This window comes from Ptychodera flava, chromosome 20, assembly GCF_041260155.1.
Source record: "Ptychodera flava strain L36383 chromosome 20, AS_Pfla_20210202, whole genome shotgun sequence".
NCBI classification, from domain to species: Eukaryota; Metazoa; Hemichordata; class Enteropneusta; family Ptychoderidae; genus Ptychodera; species Ptychodera flava.
Genome location: NC_091947.1, coordinates 13,756,053 through 13,775,406, shown reverse-complemented (window position 1 = coordinate 13,775,406; position 19,354 = coordinate 13,756,053). Strand labels below are relative to the sequence as shown.

Sequence of the window (19,354 nt, the reverse complement as noted above, 5' to 3'; positions counted from 1 at the left end):
ATTGTAATTTTTAATTTTAAAAAAAGTGACACTGAAATGCTGCAAATACCAAAGTTCTGGTAGGATTGTCAGTGTATTTGAATTGAAAATTCCACGTCAAAACTTTCAGGTCAATCAATGCAGTATTTGCCGTATGATGCAAAAATTTCAGCATGTTTTTATAGAAATTACATATACACTGTGTCCTGAAATTTAGGCAAATTATTAAAACTTGACGTTTTCATTGTAACTCAGAACCTGATCTTCTAAATTTGCAAATATACCAGTATAATTTCTGTGAAAAGCTGCAACGGAAGGCCTTAATATCACCGTTACAATTGTAAACTGAAATCAGTGAAAGAGCTACGTGGTAAAATTCCTGGTATGTTATACTGGAAAGAGGGGATTCAGACTTGAACTGAACAAGACTTTAAATGTACACAGTTCCGAGGACTGAGATTTGCTAACCATGAAAATTATTGAAAAGTTAGTGTTAAGAAACCGAATTTCTTGATTAAGAATACTTTAAAATTAATACAGAGATGCAGTATTTTTCAAGAGGAATTATCAAGATCCACGTTGATAAAGGAAGGTCATAGTGTTTCACATTTAATCACATTAGTGGTCCGATACGGCGTTCTCCAAGCCGGAGGAATAGATGGGAATGATAATTTGGACTGTTACCCTGGAGACACAGCTCCTCTCGTCGTTTCTTTTAGATTGAGAAAACCCACTCAGTAAAGTGGACACCCTAGCAGGCCGAGACTTTCATCTGAGAATTGGTGTACTTTACAATTATATAAAATATGCCCGATGCTGTGTTTGATCTTTATTTGTGACCGCGATGGGAGAGTTGACCTGCTTTCTTGATACATAGACATCAGATTAGGGGGCCAAGTTCAATTTTATTCTGTCATGTTAATGTTCACGTTTTGTTTGGAAGCTAGATATTACTCCCCGGCTGTAGAGTGGAGCATGAATACATCTGACGAGAGAGTTAAGGGGTTTTGGTGACTTGAGCAGAATCCTAATGAGAGAGCTAATTGATTGGTTGCTGTTGATGCTAAGTGCTGCAACAAATCTCACGAGATGTCAGTTTAAATTCAGAATAGATCTGATTTAAGTATTTGTGTGGGCATTTTATTAAATAAAGCATGAAAAGTGGTCGTGCTAAATATGCACTCATATATAATCAGATGTTAACAATGGAACAATCAAGGAAGGGGTCGAATTTCAGCATCGGATGTCCAATAATGTTCAATAAATCCTTTTGACAGCAAAAGCTCATTTTCCACCTGCTTGGCCGCAATCAGCATGTCTTGTAAAGTACTCTGTAAGTTCGGAAATAGCTGCTTGTTCGAACTGACACGGCCCCAGTCGGTGGCAGCGCCCAGGCCCTGCCCAGGCTGCCTTGCAGTATTTAATGATCGGGCCCTGTCTCTCTCCGTGTTCAATTTGCCTCGATCGCCTCGTGAATGATGGAGCTCGGAGATATAATTCTGATTGGAAATTCTACAGCGTGCTTTGGCTCATGTTAATCCATCAATCATGCAAAGTGGCCTATCAATTTATTAGCCTGCTTTAAGAGTCCGGTGCCAGGTGCGGGGGAATTATTCATGATCTCCGTTTAGCGTAAGTACATGTACAAGGCTTTGTAGTTTTGACACGGTGTACGCACTGCTTGGTTGGCTCCACTCGCGGTAGGTAATTTACGCAAAATTACTGAATCAACATTATCTTTGCAAACCGGAAGCCTTAATTGGTATGTTGATGTACTTCCTTTGACAGTATTAACCCCCCTCTAGGCCCATACCGTTCGTTTGGATAATGATGATGTGTTGTATAAAACCAAACTTAATTATGAAATTAGATTTGCTGACGTCACTTAATAGTAAATTAACTTCCACGTTTCGGGGAATTGTGTCGGTGGAGTGAGGCCGGGCCGTGCGGGGACTCCTTAAAATCTGGTCAGGAATTCTTTCGGTAAGGTGGCATGAGTTCAGGTATACATGTACGTAAAATATTCAGCTGTCTGCTATTCTCGTTTGAAGTCTGTGTTTTCTTTTTATCATCGAGTGTTTTTAGCTTCGAAACGCATGATGTTTAGTTTCTGTGGTTGTTTGCTTTGAATTCCTTTATAGAAAATTTTTGATCATGTTCGTTTTGCAAGTGCCCCTCTCCTAAAAAGTATCTTGTTTTTTAATTTTTGATTTTTCAACGCAACTTTCCGGCTATATGATGAAAGCGTGTGTGTAGAGCTCTGCCTCTATGGCAGTTTTTTGTTAAAGTATTGGGTGAATCTATGTCGCTGAATACTTCAGTTGAATGACAGAACCCTCAAAAAACTTTAATGTTGACTGCCTTTAACAAAAACTTGTATCAGGCAGATTATATACATGTACATGTATCTGATATTTGACTTTGAAAAAATATTTATGCCAAAGTTTGATATTACTGCTGAATTTTTTGTAGAATTTTCATTCTCTACATCAGGTGGTTTTCAATGTGTTTTGTAGACTTTTGCTCAGAGACGTACATGTACAGTAATGAAACTGTTTTGAGCTGTGTTTTGATTACAGAATATAATTTGTTGAAAAAAATATTTACACGTGCAAATGGTAGGACAGAAGCAATTTGTCAAAAATCATTCAGCAATTTGGCTCTCTCCCAGAACATGTCGGTTAAGAATCCAGATGCAAATTTTCAATCTCCTTGTATAGAGTCTAAAATTTAATATATGTATTTCTGAGTATTAAAGTTTGATATAGTTCATGTATGAAACTTTTCAAAATAATTTGTAGCAAAGAAATGACAATTTTCTCTTAATAAAAATCATCGTACTTGTGCACCGTACAGGAATTGAAGATAATCGATTTGCTGTTGTCATGAAACACAAAGATTGAATGATTGGATAATTGATTATTGTTTGCACAATGGCAAACTAATGGCTTTCCCTCCACATTTTGCTTACAGGTCTTATAACTGTACATATATGCGGCTGATTTCAAGTTCAATATTTGCAAACCAGAGAAGGTGAGTAATCAAAAAAGGGGAATTTCAGCCACCCATCCTGGGGGATTTAAGCCTCTGCTTTATCAATACAATGTATTTCTATCACAAGACGCCTGCAGAAAATTTTACATTTCTCGTTTCAGCTAGAGATATTGAACTATCAATCATTTTGTCTGTGAGCTGTATCTGCCTTTCTTGAATCATCAAGGGGCTGAGTTTCCACCCCCAAAGCACACCTGCTTGCATTTCCCCCGTGAAATGTTGCCACATATTGGAAATTCGCAGAAAATAATCCCCATGTTGTGATCCATTCTTCAAATTTTTTATTGATTTTGTTTTCATTTGCAGTGACAGGGGACCGGCTAATTGTTATGAATATTTCTTGAACGCTTACCTTGCCATTCCAAGAATTCCGTGTAAAGCTGTGGAGAAGACTTTAGACGATTGAAAGATGACTGTGAACGTTGTAGGACTGGTTGCCATCATAGTTTTTTATTTGCTGATCCTTGCTGTCGGATTATGGGCATCAAGGAAAAGCAAAGGGAAGAGTGACAGCGAAGAGGTGATGCTAGCGGGAAGAAATATCGGATTAGCCGTTGGAATATTTACAATGACCGGTAGGTGTTTTCCAAGTATTTTTTTGCAACATATGTAAGACTCTAGGAGTGCCTACAGAGATGACATAGTCAGTATGGAAGATTTCACTGGGAATTCAGCTGTGGAGAATTGTTACTGGTATTTAAAATGATAGCTAAACGTTTTCAAGCTTTTGTTCCAGTAAGATTTTCTCAAGACTGAAGTTGCACTGTCCAGAAGGGGGTTTTTGTAGGATTTAAGTCAGTCTCTTTACTACTATCGCCATTTTTGATTTTGGTGCATCAGCTGCTTCGGTAGCCAGTGCTCTCGGCAGCTGTAGTATCCAAATACAAGGTATCAACTTTCTGTCCGCATGCAAAATGATAAGGAAAGAACAGAATGTGGCTCGACAGGGGAAAGTCATGAGCAATTGGTAGGTAGGATTGATTTTCGCTATGCATCAATGAAATGTATGTTATGTCAATACCGGTATGTCTGTGTGTATCTATGGGGAGGGAATGAACTTCTGACTGTGTGATCAGCATTCAAAAATCAAAAGTCCTTTCATGGAAGACAGTCGGCTGGTTCACTCATTAGGATGTAACCTGTATGCTGGTTTAATGAAGATTTTTCGATCGGAAATTTGATCTCAGATCTAGTGAAAGTTAAATTTGACATCTATTGATTCTTCCGCATTTGGTTGAAATTTTTCGGGCAGAAATTGTTGAGATCATTACCGTAATTAACACATCAAATGAAGCAGACAATGTAGTGTGACAGATCTCTGAGGTCAATGCCCTGACTGAAATATGAAAATGCAAAATGCTATGAAAAAATGTAAGAAAGTCCCTCTAGTGCTGTTATTTTGTTTCGCATGAGTGAAGGAAATATAATACCAGGATGTGGAGTGAAGGAAATACCAGGATGTGGAAAAAAATAACTGAATATATGAAATACTGTATCTCGAATATTAAATTGTCTGAAATTCCCATCACTGGCTTCCCGTATTAAATGCCTATTGTAAGTATCAATTGCAAAAAGCTGATTCAAGTTTTATGACCTTTGACATGGCGTTCCAGTACTCCAATGAGAGCAGTCATGAAAGGCAGCCATATTTGTCTCGTAAGAATAATGATTAAATTATGAAAGATTGATGGGGCAAGCTGTTTGGAGACGAGATCATTTTATTTTACAGTATGGTTGTTTCTCAAGAGTGATGTCGTAGAAATGAGTAGTTCACTACTTTTTTTGAAGAAACACGATTTCTGCCAAAAGCAAGACTCAACTTTGGAATCAATCGTCACATGCTGACATGCGATGAAATATCAACACACATTACCAGAGGCAGTTGATTCGGTAGAATTCTTCTGTGTAGTTACCGATGGTACTCACTTGTAGTGGAAGACTTGACAGCGACTGTGGCTTTATTGTAGATACCATTCTGCGTCATTTACTGTGCATCACTCAAAGCCTTCCAGTATTTGGCTCTCAAACATGTGCAAAATGTTATCAGAAAAATGTCCATGAAGAGATGCTTTCAGTAGGATGTGTGAAACATTTATGATATTAAAATTTTCTGTACTTGTAGCTTGAGGATATATGATAAAAGTCTGCGTCGTTGACATGCTCAGCGCCGACAACTTTTTTTTAAACTACTTAATTTGATACTTTATTCTCTTTTCCAATATATAACATTTGGTGTGTTTCAAAGTTATCCACTGTGTTTTCTTTATGTCTTCCCTCGTAAATTTAACAAGCAAAGACGGAAGAAAAAGAATGCTTTCTGAGAATAAATGTTATTAGAACTCTAGAGGGGATAAATATCTACAAAAGTCAAGAAAAACTCACAGTCACTGAGAAATATCTTTTAAAGTCGTGATCTTTGTGGCAGTTTCATTTTGATTCGTTCAATTGCAGTGCTGCTCTTTCAGTGTGTGACATTTTAACAATTGAATGATAAATATTTATGAAGTGTAGCAATCTGACTTTGGAGGAACAACACAGTGAAGTGCAATCTTTGAAGCGATTTTACTAACATCCCTGGCAGTCAATTTGACACAACATGCTTGATTTGTGTCACCCATTTTGTATTGATTACATGTGTGAAATATCACTGATAATACTACTTGTGTACAGAGTTTTAAGATAGCTTATGTTGGCCAAAATGCCGGAAAGCAGGCAGATTTTAAGTAGAAGCCATAGAAATAGAGGCAGGTCCGTTGCAGGCTGTGTATAGATTTCCACATTGAAATTGTGGATTTTGCCAGGAGCCGTGATTTCACAACTGTCAGACCGCCGGACACTTCAGAAAGCCGTGATTGAAAGAAATTTCAATTTCACTGTTGCCATTGAGCCTCTCTGCGGTGGAGTGGCTTTGCGAGTATGTCAGTGTCGTTTTCATCAACTAAATTGCATTCTTGAGAGTGCAGCTATCAATTACCCCGAGCTTTAATGGCCAGCCAATACCAGCCGAACTTTTTAAAGTTGATCACATGTTCCATGAACGCCATCATCACTTTTCTTGTCAATTGCCCATGCCTGGCTGCACTTCCAGCCGTACACATTCTCATTTCTTAAAGTGACTGATGAATATAGCTTATGTCACTATTTGCGTCATCCACCGAAAGCATTACAATTTGTATTATGTGTAGCGTCTGAAAATGATCATACTTTAATCATTTCCCAGGTCTTTTATAGCTGTCTTGCCCATCACTCACAAATGACCTTTTTTTGATGTTGACTCTCTCAATCCTTTCAAGCTGTCCGATTTCAACTTTCTGGCTGTTTACCACCAAAATTTTAGTGCAACATTTTATCAATTTTTATGAATTTTTCTGACAATTTCAGACTAAATAGACACCACATTTTATTGGCTCCAGTTTTGCATCAAAATTTTGGCAAAAATGTGAAAAAACTGACTAGGGTACATTTTATTGAGGTGACAAAAATTGACTTTGCCGCTCAAAGAGTTAACCTGTTTCTGTTCGTCCCAAAGGATCATTTGCATGCCCTGTCTGTGCATAATGGAATAAAAACCTTTGTCAGTAATCAGACCCCAGTTTTATCCCCATGTTTCCTAAACTCATCACTCTGCTTCCAGTTCTATCTACGCAAGGGAAGAAAAACTAAAGCTGGCCTGTGTACAAACACGGCCCACAGGAATCCTAGGGGATCACCAATGGACTAAAAAATTATCCCATAGGATTGTGGAAAGATTTCCACAAGACCACAGGATGGGTATAGGAATATGCCTAAACTTCCAACCAAAATCCTGGGTAAATCCAAGCCGATCTTTCCAATCTGATTCACTTTGGATTCTGTTCCATAGGATTCCTGGGAGACCACGACAGAATCTGCATAGTGGGGCCTGTGGTCCCACTCAGGATACTGTTCAATTGTAAGACAGAAGAGCATGATCCTAGTATTTGTAATTCTTCCACCAGTTTCATCCAATCTCACACTGCTAACTTAATTTTCTCTCAATATCATTATTCCTTTCCTGTTAGCCGTGCTACTGAACGCCCTTGCCCTTTCTGACTGACTTCCTATATCGTTTCCTGTTTGCTTAAATCAACTTTCCCCTCAAATAAAGCCATTTTCTAAGAGCAATTCCACCTTGTACAACCTTACAACTCGATAAGCATCTAAAATTTCTCTCCTTCCTCAGTGTGTATTTATTATTGAGCAAACTTTAGACTGAAAGATCTAATCATCTGGTGTATGAGTCTCCACAAACTCCAACCCACACAATGACTGGATTAAGGCGTTTTCTAACATACCGCCAATATCCAGGAAGCCAAACTATCTGCCATAATTTTGTTTAAGGTAGTTCATGCCTTGGAAATGAAATACAAACTTTTGCTCAAACTTTTCTCAAGCAAACTGTTCACCATTCTCGTTCACGATAAAAATCAGGGGTCACTGTGCAAATTTTGGCACTGAAGAAACAAATTACCCAAATTCAAAATGGCCGTCATCCCTATGTTATCTCTTAGGGTGTCAAAAAATTCCTGATTTTCACAAAACTGAGCTGTTGAAAATTCATATATGCCATAAGCTTCAAAATGAGCCCCCACAAGTGGTAGGCCAAAAGAATATTGTAAAAGATTGTGAGTCTGAATATCTGTCCCCGAGGTGCATTCTACCTTAATATATATGAATCAGTGCGCCCTCTAAGCTAATATGATGCACCATGATGCGAAAAAATTGTAAGTGATGCAAGCAAAGTTTTTGGTTTACATGTAAAGATGTACGGCTGATGCAAAAAAATTTTAACAATTCCCCAAGTCTCTCAAATTTCTACAATTCTTTTCTGATCTACAACTTTTGGGGTCTCATTTTAAAGCTCTTGGAGAAAGATTAATTTTTACCTTAGTTTAGTTTTTCGAAAAAAAATAATTTTTTCCCCAAAACACAGGGATGGTGGCCATTTTGAATTTCAAATATCACAGAATGTTTGGTGATTTGTTTCTCTATTTCCAAACTTTGCACTGTGACCCCCAGTTTTTATTGTTGATTTGGTAAGAGAATGGTCGGAAGTTTCATTTAGGAAATTTTGAGCAAAAGTCTTTCACTGTTGAGGCACATACGTGCCTTTCTACATGTACATCTTCCATCCCCATTGTGCAGTTTATATGTCAGACTTTGCCATAGAAAACTACATGTATAGGATTTGACAAAAGCATCGTGTTGACAGACTTAAACAATTTCCTCTGGAAGTCCTCTCGATTTAGCAAGGATATCCCATGTGAATCCCTGTCCTCAATCCATGCCTACCTGTACAGCATGTGGATAGTGTGTATAGCGCTGGTCTCTTGACTGTTGAGTCATCCAGCCTGGGCTAATACATAATCCTATTGCGTTTCCTGTATTGGTAACGGGTATTGAATTATCAAATGTGTGCGATGCGAATTAAAAAAATCTGTCACTAATGGCACAGATGATTATCCCATTTATCCGGCCAGCTAATTGATTTACCGGCAAAAAAAAATTCAATACACAGATCACAATGGACTCTGATGGCAATGTACATACCCATGCAGTGTGAAAGCACCACGGATTTTGAACCAAGTTTACAGTAAGATACCCTGTGTTTTTCAAAAGCAGGCACATTTGGACGTTTGAGTGGCCATAACAGGAACACATGCCAATCAACCAAGTAAAATATAGAAAATGTTCCGAGCAATTTGGACTGGACCATACACTAAATACAAATATGTCTGTACAAATACGAATTTATGAATTTTTTGCGAAATCTGTATGCCTTGAAAATATCAGTATCCCTTTAGTCCACTTGACCTTTGAAGACGAACTATTTTACAAAATTCAATAATTTCTGCCTAAGGAATTTTAAGTGCAAAGCGCTGTTCAGTGACGTCTTTGTCTTGTGAAATTGGCTTTTTACGTTTCAAGCAAGCCAAACAGAATGAGAATGCTTTCCTGTATCTAGATGTAACTGTCAAATTTTAAGGTCATAAAAAAAAATTGACATGGTTGTTATGCAGTGAGACATGCAAGCTCTGTTTTGGTTTTTCATTTTGAAGACAATGTTGTGTGATATTGGAATGTTGAACTCTTTGTTCTATGTGTCTTTATCTAGGTGTAACTGTTGTTACTGCACTAACACCAGCAAGTTCTGTTTTGTCTTTCTTTTTTAGGGCAATTAGTGCGGTATTGAAATTTGTGTTGTAACTCTCTGCTCAGATGAATAGATAGCTAGATAATAGAATTCCATACACTTTTGTCATAAATGTCAACACATCATCGGCTGTAGTTTTTATGACAATTATTAATAACATGTTTAGCATAAACACAGAAGAAAATGTTGTGAGTATGATGGATCAGGAATTGTCAGAAAACAATAGCATTGTTCCAATGTAATAGGTCAGTTGCAACAAGTTGGAAAGATTTGGTGACATTTTTATGCACAACCTTCTTGGTCTTGAAAATTTCCAAAAATAAGTCAGGCAGATGTACAGAGATACATGTATACTTAAAGGGCCAGTAACTGTAACATTTGATCACGTTTTCAATATTTTTGTTTTTAAAGTCAACTACAACTTCTTGTGTTCCTCAAATCATGTTAAATCACCAACTACTTGTATTTAGCCCGTCAATGCCGTGTCTGTAAAATGCACTATTGATGTTCATATTTGAATTCTTGTCAGCGGACCAGAATTCACTTGTCAACAATAACAACACACTAATATCAGTGTAATTCCATCAGACTGACTTTACTGTATATCTACGACTGCTACAAATGATTTGAGAGAGGTTAATTCAAAGTGCAGACTAAAAGGCTTTGTCCGCCGTGCGTGGGATGAAGAAAAAATGAATTCAAATGTTATCAGTCCCAACGATCCAGTCTTACCACGTCGGTGGCATACATTCATGTCAATTTATCAGATTCGTACAGCTCTTTATAGTTTTAATCAGCTGTACTTAGCTGACTGATTTTATTTAAACACTTTGAAGTCATCTCATTCACATTGAGTGGTTTTCCTGCTATGATCATCTTTTTCTCTACTTGTCTATATTCTCAAGCTACCCGCAAAGGTTGTCACACAAACTGCTTTGCCGAGGACAATAACGCAACTGCACCAATCGGTGCAGTTCCAAAATAGTCCTCCTGAAATAGTCGAACACAACCTTACTGCAATCCGAAGCATTCCTCATATTGCATTGCCTGTGACATTAAAATAGTTGCTAAACGTTTAATTCTTGGGATCTCTTTTTCCAGAACTTGTGAAGCAAACAAGCTCGACTATCTCAGAGTTGTTAAAAATGTGTGAATCTTGGACAGGCAGTGTCCTGTGGTAGAATTTCAAGCACATTTCAGAGAACAAACTGATGTTATAGCTGCACAAGCAACAATTATCAAGTACCCTGTTCAGTATGTGTGTTGTACTTTGTATTAGTACTTTATAGCTGTCTAGAATTTACTCAGGCAGTCTTTGAAGACTAACACTCGTACGGAGTACTCCACTCTCCCGTCATACTTTGAAAGCCACTTATTCTAATGTATATTATATTGAGCTGGCCGATCCCCACTCTGAAGTTTCCATGGAGACCTGGAACAGTGATGATGTCCAGAGTTTTCTCTTGACCGCGCGATTGCGCAAATTGCGCATTTCGAGCCATCGTCTGCCCTGAAAAAGTTACTGACTGCGCGGAAATCGCGCACGTTGAAAGCACAGCAAGCATGAGGATGACCCAAGCATATAGTGTAGCGAACTGCGTGTACCAATGATGGAATTTGGAGAAATTCCAGCTTTAGCATTGTGTATGCACACGTAGCGCGATGCAACACAATCGTTTGATTGGCAAACGGGGATCAGTGCCTATTTTTATGCATTTAAACCCCAAAATTTTGACCGAATCGTGTCCAAGGGAACAAATACGTCAAATTTCGAGTCAGGGAAACTTGTGGGTGACAAATCAACAGATGATAGAGAGCAGCCGAGCACATCACAAGCTGCCAAACATCATGATGTCGATGTTAGCACCGGTGCTGCATGCGACATAGACGACGCAACTCATAGACAAATAGAGAGATTCTATTTGTCTGTGCGCAACTAAACTGGATGACGATCGTAATGATATCGGGGAAGCGTTTCCTTGGAAGGCAAAATCAACATCAAAAGTGACTGCCCCCTAAAATGTCAAGTCTGCCCTCTAATTTTGATGAATGGGGCAGAAAGTGCCCCTTTCAATGAACATGCAGAGAAATCACTGTATGTCACAAAAAATTTTAAACCACACCTAGCGGGCTATTAAATACAAATCAATGTACACTTGTTTCTTTTATCAACAAGAGGTTGACGGATCCTAATTGAATTATTCATTATCAGTTTGCTGTGTTTTTAGCTGACCAAAAACAATTGAAGTCGGTTTTAAATTTCCCATGTTCAGCAACTATTGACAAAATGCTGTTACATCAGTGAACAAGCTCTACAATTCAGGACGAAAATTTTGTACAAACTCGTCCAGTTGTTCAAGGTTGGATGCTTTTGAAATAGGAAAGTCAGAATAAGCCATGAACCAGTATAATACAGATTGATGCCAGTCGCAGAAATAAAAGTTTTTAATTTAAAATGACATTGTATTGATCAAGATGTTGAAAATATCGTCTTATAGGAAACTCAACGGCCATGTGCTTGCTCTACAAGTTTTCTGGGAGATGAAAATCTAGGATGGTTTCTTCCAAATGTCTGTTACTCTTCTCAGAAACCTATGTACTATATAGAACTGAAAAAGGCAACCTCAGGAACAAATTCCCTGACATGAAAGATTAGCCTCACATCCTTGCTTTATTCAGCAGCAATGGACCTATGTTCTCCATTTTTCTATAGAATTTTATGTTTCAGAAATTATACCAGTAAGTGTATTCAGGTTTCAGTCAGGAAAATAAAAAGCTTTCCTCTTGCTAGGGAAATATTTGTATTTGTGGCTAATTGAATTCACAAGTCACGGGGGTTAACTATACAACTTTTGAGGAGCATGTGGTTCCCATGACAACCGCTTCTCAGTGGTAATTTGCTGTGGCTGCCAAAGTGTCATTAGAGCGTGCGTGCCGCCATCGCCATGGAAATAGAAGGTTAATTAAGTTTTGCCAGTAAATGAAACTCGCATCAGGTTGTGACGGGTTCAGCTTGTGCACTTGCCAAGGAATATTCTCCAGAGTCAAATTTCCGGAGCCACATCCGTTCCAGTTGAGCTTTCCCCGGGAAATGGTCTTTACAGTGTACTGTAAGGCTAGTTAAGGAATCCCCGAGAGTGATGTGAGCTTTTCTTTTCATGGCTACTGTTTTGAAGATTCTCAACCGTAGATAAATGTAAACTTGCAGACACGAAAGGTATCCGAGTATTGCTCATATTGGGGAACTCTCACTTTAGTTTGATCTAAAGATCTGTCAGGAAATGGCTTAGAATGCTACAAAATCCTTACATGAAAGACTTTAAGTATGATTAGTGTACATTTATGGTTCAGAAAGCAGTGATGACAAATTCCTTTTTATGAAATGGTAGATTTAACTTGCCATTTTAGAGCTTATAGCAGAAAAAATGTAACCGTGTGTCTGGGGATGAAAAATGGTGAAAATACAATACAGTTCACTGGTGCATTGTGATGAAAATACTTCTTTACTTCTGATGGACAGGTAGAGTCATTTTTGAAAGCAAGTAAAATATCTCACTTTTAGGACTTGCAATTAAAGTCGTCACAAAATGTTCACATTTAGACATACATGTACAGTCTTGTCTTGTCTTGGTTAAACATTTTTTTAGGTGTTTTTTGCTTAATTCCTTCATTTCTCTTGGAGTGGGTGTCCATGTTGTCTCCAACTTCAATTTTAATTCTAATAAATAATACGGAAATTAAAATTAAAGATGCTGGTATGTATCATCCGTAGGTAGTCAATATTCTTATTTATGATTTGATAAAAAATATCAATGGATTGTTTTGAAATTTTAGCAATGCCTTCTAATTTCAAAGCTGTTTTCATTTTTATGTGTGGATATTGGTAATACCAGTTTATCAGTAGACTGCTGAACTAGAAGCGGGAAAAGCATGTATTGTCCTGTCATTGCAAAGAGGTCATACCTGATATTTTTTCAGTATTCTCCTTAAGTTGGGGTAGACTGACTTGTTAGACACGGAGTAGAATTCAAACAACACAAAACCGTTCTCTAAGTGAATATTTATGAGTATTTTATAGGATGACTGGGACATTCTTACACACCTGCCAATACAAATTTTTTGCAGATATGACCTTTTCTTTTGCAGTGACGCCATGAATTATATGTACAGTGTATCAGGAACTAGACATAGATGAACAGTGTGCTGAAATGTTATGTTACTTGTTTTGAGTTTGAGGGTTTGTTATTTTGTGTGTCATACCTGCAACTTTTAATGCAAGTATTTGTCTGTTATGAAACACTGAGAAGTAATTCTCTTGAAACTTTTCAATGAATCTGACATGTTTTTTAGCCTTGATATAAGATCCTGAAGTTGAGGACATGTAGTAACTTTTACAGCTTTCATAAATGTGTTTTTATCTCATCATAAATTACCATTTTGATCACTTTGCTGTCACTCAGTTGTAAGCCACTGAGTCTCAGTAATTTGCATATATTGCTCATGATGGTGCTAGTGCATCATGGGAATTAAATCTGATAATTTGAGTGTGGAACTTCTTCAAATTTACTTCAGTCAGCTAGGTCAGTAACAGCACATTTAAAGTGTAAAATTTTCCTTAGAAGGGATTATCTTGAGTCAGTGCCAGTGGTGTGTCAATACAGCTTAGAGGACACACCGATCATGTAATATGCGGATTTTGTTCTTACACTGATCTTACCACTACAGGTGTATGAATATACATGTATGCAAAATACTGTGTATTTGAGTTGCATGCTTTTCTAGCCTTTTGTTAGATTTTCATTGCCATCAGCAGCTTTTTAATTATGCTAAAAAGACATCTTAGCCATAGTAGATATTGAGAAATTCACAAATTGATAGACTTAAATATTGCTTATAATAAAAGGATGCTAGCTAACAAGGCATGTTTTACAGTACATTATTACTGTGTCTACTACACAATACGCTTTGTTCAGCATAACTGAAGTCGCATGTGACTAATTTACATAATAATAATTTACATATTTTTGTGTTGTGAAAATGTATTCTTTTATAATGAACTAAAAATCAAAAATGTACATAAAGAACAAAAGCAAACTTTGCACAACATAGTGTAGGAGGTGAAACTGAGTACATTTATATGGAGTGCAAAGCTAACTTGAGCACATTATTGCTATTATTTTATAGTTTTGGCACTACAAGTGTTTTTGTAGATGTATAAAACATCTTGGCCACAATATTGGATAATCAGATCCATTATCAGCAATAATTCACTAGTAGTATTGACAAAGCTATAATATAATTGTTATTAACATGTGAAAAGATTGCTCCACAAACAAGGGTAGTCCACGTACTCCTCACAATACCTGTGACCCCTTTTCCTACATACTAGTTCTCTGTATAACCGGGCCCTGCATTCTGAATAATTCCATGATTTTGGTGTATTGACAAGAGAATTGATTCCCAACTGCATTCATTACAAATTTTTGAGTCAAAGAATACCCGTTTCCTCAGAACGAGCATCCTATTATACAATTCGGCTAACCAAGTAAATCTTAATTCCTACAAAGTAGATAAAAAGTTCAAGAGGCCATGGAAAAGGCTTTCCAGTTTGTGGTTCGTCGGAAATTCCCATCAGTCATTCCTTGCCCTGTTTGGATCATAAAATCGGAATGAGGTTTTCAATTATGAATACCTTCCTGTTTCAGAAAGCCCCCATCTCAATAATTAATGGATATTTAATAATACTAGGAAATTGATACTGAAGTACACTTGTGTCATTAAGATGTTTGAGTGAATATAAGTGATCGGCAAACAGGTACTTTCTTTTAAACCATGCCTTCAAGTATCGATGAATGGCTCTCTTGGGTTGAGAGTTACTGATGATTTCTGTGTGTACACTGCAGTTGTGAGGAAGGCGTAGTTTGCTGGCATTTGTCTCCTTCTTTTAAGGTAGAACGCACCCCGGGTACAGATAGTCGGACTCTCAAATTTTTACAATTCTTTTCTGACTTACCACTTGTGGGGTCTCATTTTAAAGCTCTCTGAGACAGAAAAACTTTCACCGTCTTAGTTTTTCGAAAATCCAATATTCAATTTTTACCCCATAGAGATAACACAGGAATGGCAGCCATTTTGAATTTCAAATTTCGGAAAATGTTGGATAATTTGTTTCACTACAGTGTAGTTCTAAACTTTGCATGGTGACCTCTGATTTTTATTGTTGATTTGGTAAGAAAATGGTTGAAAGTTTCATTTAGAAAAGTTAGATCAAAAGTTTAAATCTTTTTTTAACTTTCAAGGCGCATACTACCTTAAGACGTGTTCATGATGTACACCCTGTATGTGACTAAGTTCTTGACAGGAACGGGTGTACATGAAGTTGTTATATCTATACATCGATTTTCAACTTCTGAACTTCTTTGGGATTATAATACAGAGGCCCAATAAACAATACACTATATGCTCTAGAATGGACATGTGAATATTCACATATTTTTTGCCAGTTTTTATGCAGTGTGTATGTTCTGTGTGTGTGCATGGTTAGACTCTACATGTACAAACATGGTTTCTGTTTATTTGACCAGGTCTACATGCTTGTACCAATAAACTGCAGTCCCTATTCTTCAGGTGTACCGGTACATGATTTCAATTTTATTCCTAACACCCCAACATCTTGAAATCTTTGTCATTGAATTCAATTTGTCCTTTGAGTAGATTAAAATGTTTCATGAAGAATTACTTAAAATATATTTGAATATCAAAAACATTTATTTTTCAATTAATAATCAAAACCAAAGTGATGATAATAAACTGTAGACTACAGAAAATAACGAAACATTATGATTCTTTGCGTAACATTTTCATACTCAACTTTTAATATTTAATTGAATATCTTCAACTAATGTGAAATTGTGTTATTGTTGTCACGTCCAAAATGTCTGGCTAAAATAGATTATACAAACGCACTATATCAGTGTTCGAAATTCGTAGAAAATATCAACCAGTCAACAGGACTGGTAACTTCAAAAAGTTGCCTGTCCTGCCAAAAACTTGCCAGTCCTGATATTATGCCTTGCAATTAAACGTAATCAAATACAACTAAGAGTTACCTATACTGTAATAGGCTATTACCTTGTTTGTGAACAAACGAAGATGGGATGGAATCATCTTTCTCTTTAAATAACCTCTATTTGTAAACAAACATAAATTGCAAGGTACATATACTGCACAATACTTGAGTACTTTGTATTCACTATGCGTGCTGTCAGTTTCCATGTATAGCAGAATACAATCATATATTTAAAGTCATGAGTCTGGGAGAAAACAGGTACACAATGTACAGTTTTGCTTGCTTTGCATGCTAAACATCAGACAGGTCACCAGTGCCATAATCTGTAGAAGTCAGAGTCATAGTCCGGGCAGTAAGCATCTCCAGATTCATCATTGGCATCTTCATGTTCAGGTAAAACAGCTGCTGCATCATGAAGTCCATCAATCACCTGTTCTGGATCCCTAGTGCTACTGTGACTCATTTCAATGAAACTTGGCCTTCTCTTTGCATGCTGGTTCCAGTGATGGAATTGTAGCTCAATTTTAGCTCGTTCTACCTCTGATATGGCTACGAGAAACTGTTGGGCACTTTTATCGTTATGATATGTGACCAATATCAACACCCTTCTGTTTGTCAAGTGTGCACTGCCATCTAAAGTCACTGATCAGTCCGGATTTCTTTACTACAGCATGAGTTTTTCTGAATAGTTTAGACAGCTTATCAAATGTTGCAGTGTTCATCGATTGCAGTGTCCTTTCGGCTACCGAGTCACCTGGAGCAGCATTGTTTTGCATCGAGGTCCTCTGAAGTTTTATGTGTTTTCAGAGCCTCGTGTCTGAGATTTGTAGAGCCTCATGAATGAACCATTGTACTTGTCAGCATGATGGGGTTTTTTTTTGGCAATGGGCGCGTACACAGTTCTGCCTTATAACTTCTGCTCGCGGGCACTATCCTCGGTGACTAACCAATCTTTAAATTCAATTTTCCATGGCTGAACAATTGTTCTCTTACGTTTCGTGGCATCATACTCCCTGTTTGTCCGTAAGGTTTCCTCCGATGTTCTTCCGTTTAGCCGGGAAAGTTGGTATTGGCCAAGATAATTGCGGAGCATAATTCCTCAAAACTCACCACCGCGCCATTCCGTGTTAATATATTGTAGATTGACACAGTACTTTGAAACTCGTGCAAAATCTACTTTGGTTGGTTGATTTTCAAGGTCATGCGTCATTCTGTCCAATCGGCTTGTTTCTTATTTGCAATACAGGAACTGAGGAGGGGCCAAAAGATACCGTTGGCGGCGCTATCCAGGATGGCCAGTGTCACATCGCGGTCTATGAAGTATGATCGCCCAAAGTTAATTGTCGACCCCGTGCTGAATTCAACCTGTCCGACGGACTGGTAACTTTTTTATTTTACCAGTCCGGTGGAAAAATAGCCAGTCTCGGACTGCCGGACAGGCGTTATTTCGAAAACTGACTATATCAGACATTATCAGGTGCAATATAATTCTTATCAGATTTTTAGAATAATTCATACTTGTAGTGTGTTGGAAGATTTGCCTAGACTACTTCCTTTATTGATATGTGAATGTCTCACTTGTAAAATAAAGCACAGCTCAGTGGCAGCTGAAAAACGTGTGATAATTTTGACAGGTTCAGGGGAAATCCATGCGCTGATTCATCGACTAATTTCGAATTACAGTCGCGACTGAAAATGGAAATCTTCATCACTGAAGGGAATGGGTGTTCATGGTTTCTCTAGACTTGTGTTTTTTTTAACTTTTAGCGATGTCTGCAAATATATAAACTGATCAAATAAAACTAAGTGGACAGTTTTCTGTCTTTGTGTTTCACAAGATATTATGATCACCGAATAAATTGCTCAATTAATTGGCTTGTTTCTTGATATTGTAAAGTGAAGTAGAAGCAGCCATGGACACATTGTTTGATAGATTGTTTCATCTGGTATGTGACTTCATTCACACACACGCAGGGCTGAAATAATCCACTGTGAGGAATAAATGTGATCTGTGTCCACACTGGCCCACGGCCCAGGGGTGAGGCAATTAACAGTGCCTGTGACCTCTGACCTCTGTTATTTGCATAGAATTTCAACAGTGAGGCTTCCCCCTGACTGGGACATGGTCTGATGTGAGATGTCGACACACTTTATTATTGCCAGACTCAAAAAAATTACCTCAGACATAAACGCCCCTCGGTACATGTACCATCGGGGCTAAACTTACCAGACTCTGTTTTGATGCAGCTTGTTCACTTTTAGTGTTTCAATCCACTGAAAACCATCATCTCAAGCCCTACACAAATTGTCCGGTGTGAACCTGCCTCTACCATATCTACTGTTGTGTGGTTTACAGTTATGAGTTTTATTCTCAATTTATTTGATTAGCAATGTGTGTGTCCTTCAGACGTAAATTAAATTAAAAAAAATAAAAAAACAAATGGCAAATCCTGTGAGTTAAGTCAAAATTATGACCTTATGACTGTCCATGAATAAATCAACCCATGGGTTAAATGGTACATGAGTTTTCCACATTATTGAGATAAAGTCTCTTGTTATTTCCTATGTACGTCTTTAAGTCACACTTGAGAGCACTTACCAGAGACTGTTGTTTCGACAGGTCTCTGATTGGCATATTTCCGCTGTGTAACATCTACACGAGTGATCTCCTTGTCACGGATGATTAAATTTTCAAGAAAATCACTCTCGGGTCTAATAGAGTGCATCTCCCGTGATAATCAATAATTTGGCCACTTTGATCAATGATTCGTTGTAACAGTATGGGTTTATGTTTGTGTGTTTGTAGTAGTTTTCAGATTCCAGAAGTTGTGTAATAATGTCTTATCATGTTATGGCATAGTGAACTTACTGTTATCATTTTGCCCAGTGTCAGAATTACAACTTAATGTAGACATGCTTATTTTGTTAGTTTTATGTCGGTCATTTGGATCTTGTGAGCTGAAAATCAAAGTTGAGAGACAGTCGGAAATGACGTTTTTGCATCATTTTTGTAAATTTAAGATGAAAAACAATTCTGTAATTTTATATGCCTGCATATTATTCCTTGTGTATGAGTACAG

The 19,354-nt window shown here is 37.5% G+C and overlaps 1 protein-coding gene across 5 annotated transcripts in view; it reads left to right on the top strand.

The window, feature by feature from the left end:
- The window catches only part of LOC139120095 (high-affinity choline transporter 1-like), a 65,683-nt gene that overhangs the window by 28,990 nt on the left and 17,339 nt on the right, over positions 1-19,354 (top strand). For 4 of the 5 annotated variants that reach the window (XM_070684180.1, XM_070684178.1, XM_070684182.1 and 1 more), the window contains exons 2-3: positions 2,953-3,012; positions 3,340-3,608. In XM_070684180.1, coding sequence (XP_070540281.1) covers positions 3,443-3,608 — 166 coding nt within the window. In that variant the 5' untranslated portion in view covers positions 2,953-3,012; positions 3,340-3,442. Of the gene's footprint in view, positions 1-1,891; positions 1,963-2,952; positions 3,013-3,339; positions 3,609-19,354 lie in introns of those variants that run through there. The other variant, XM_070684181.1, reaches the window with a different exon arrangement.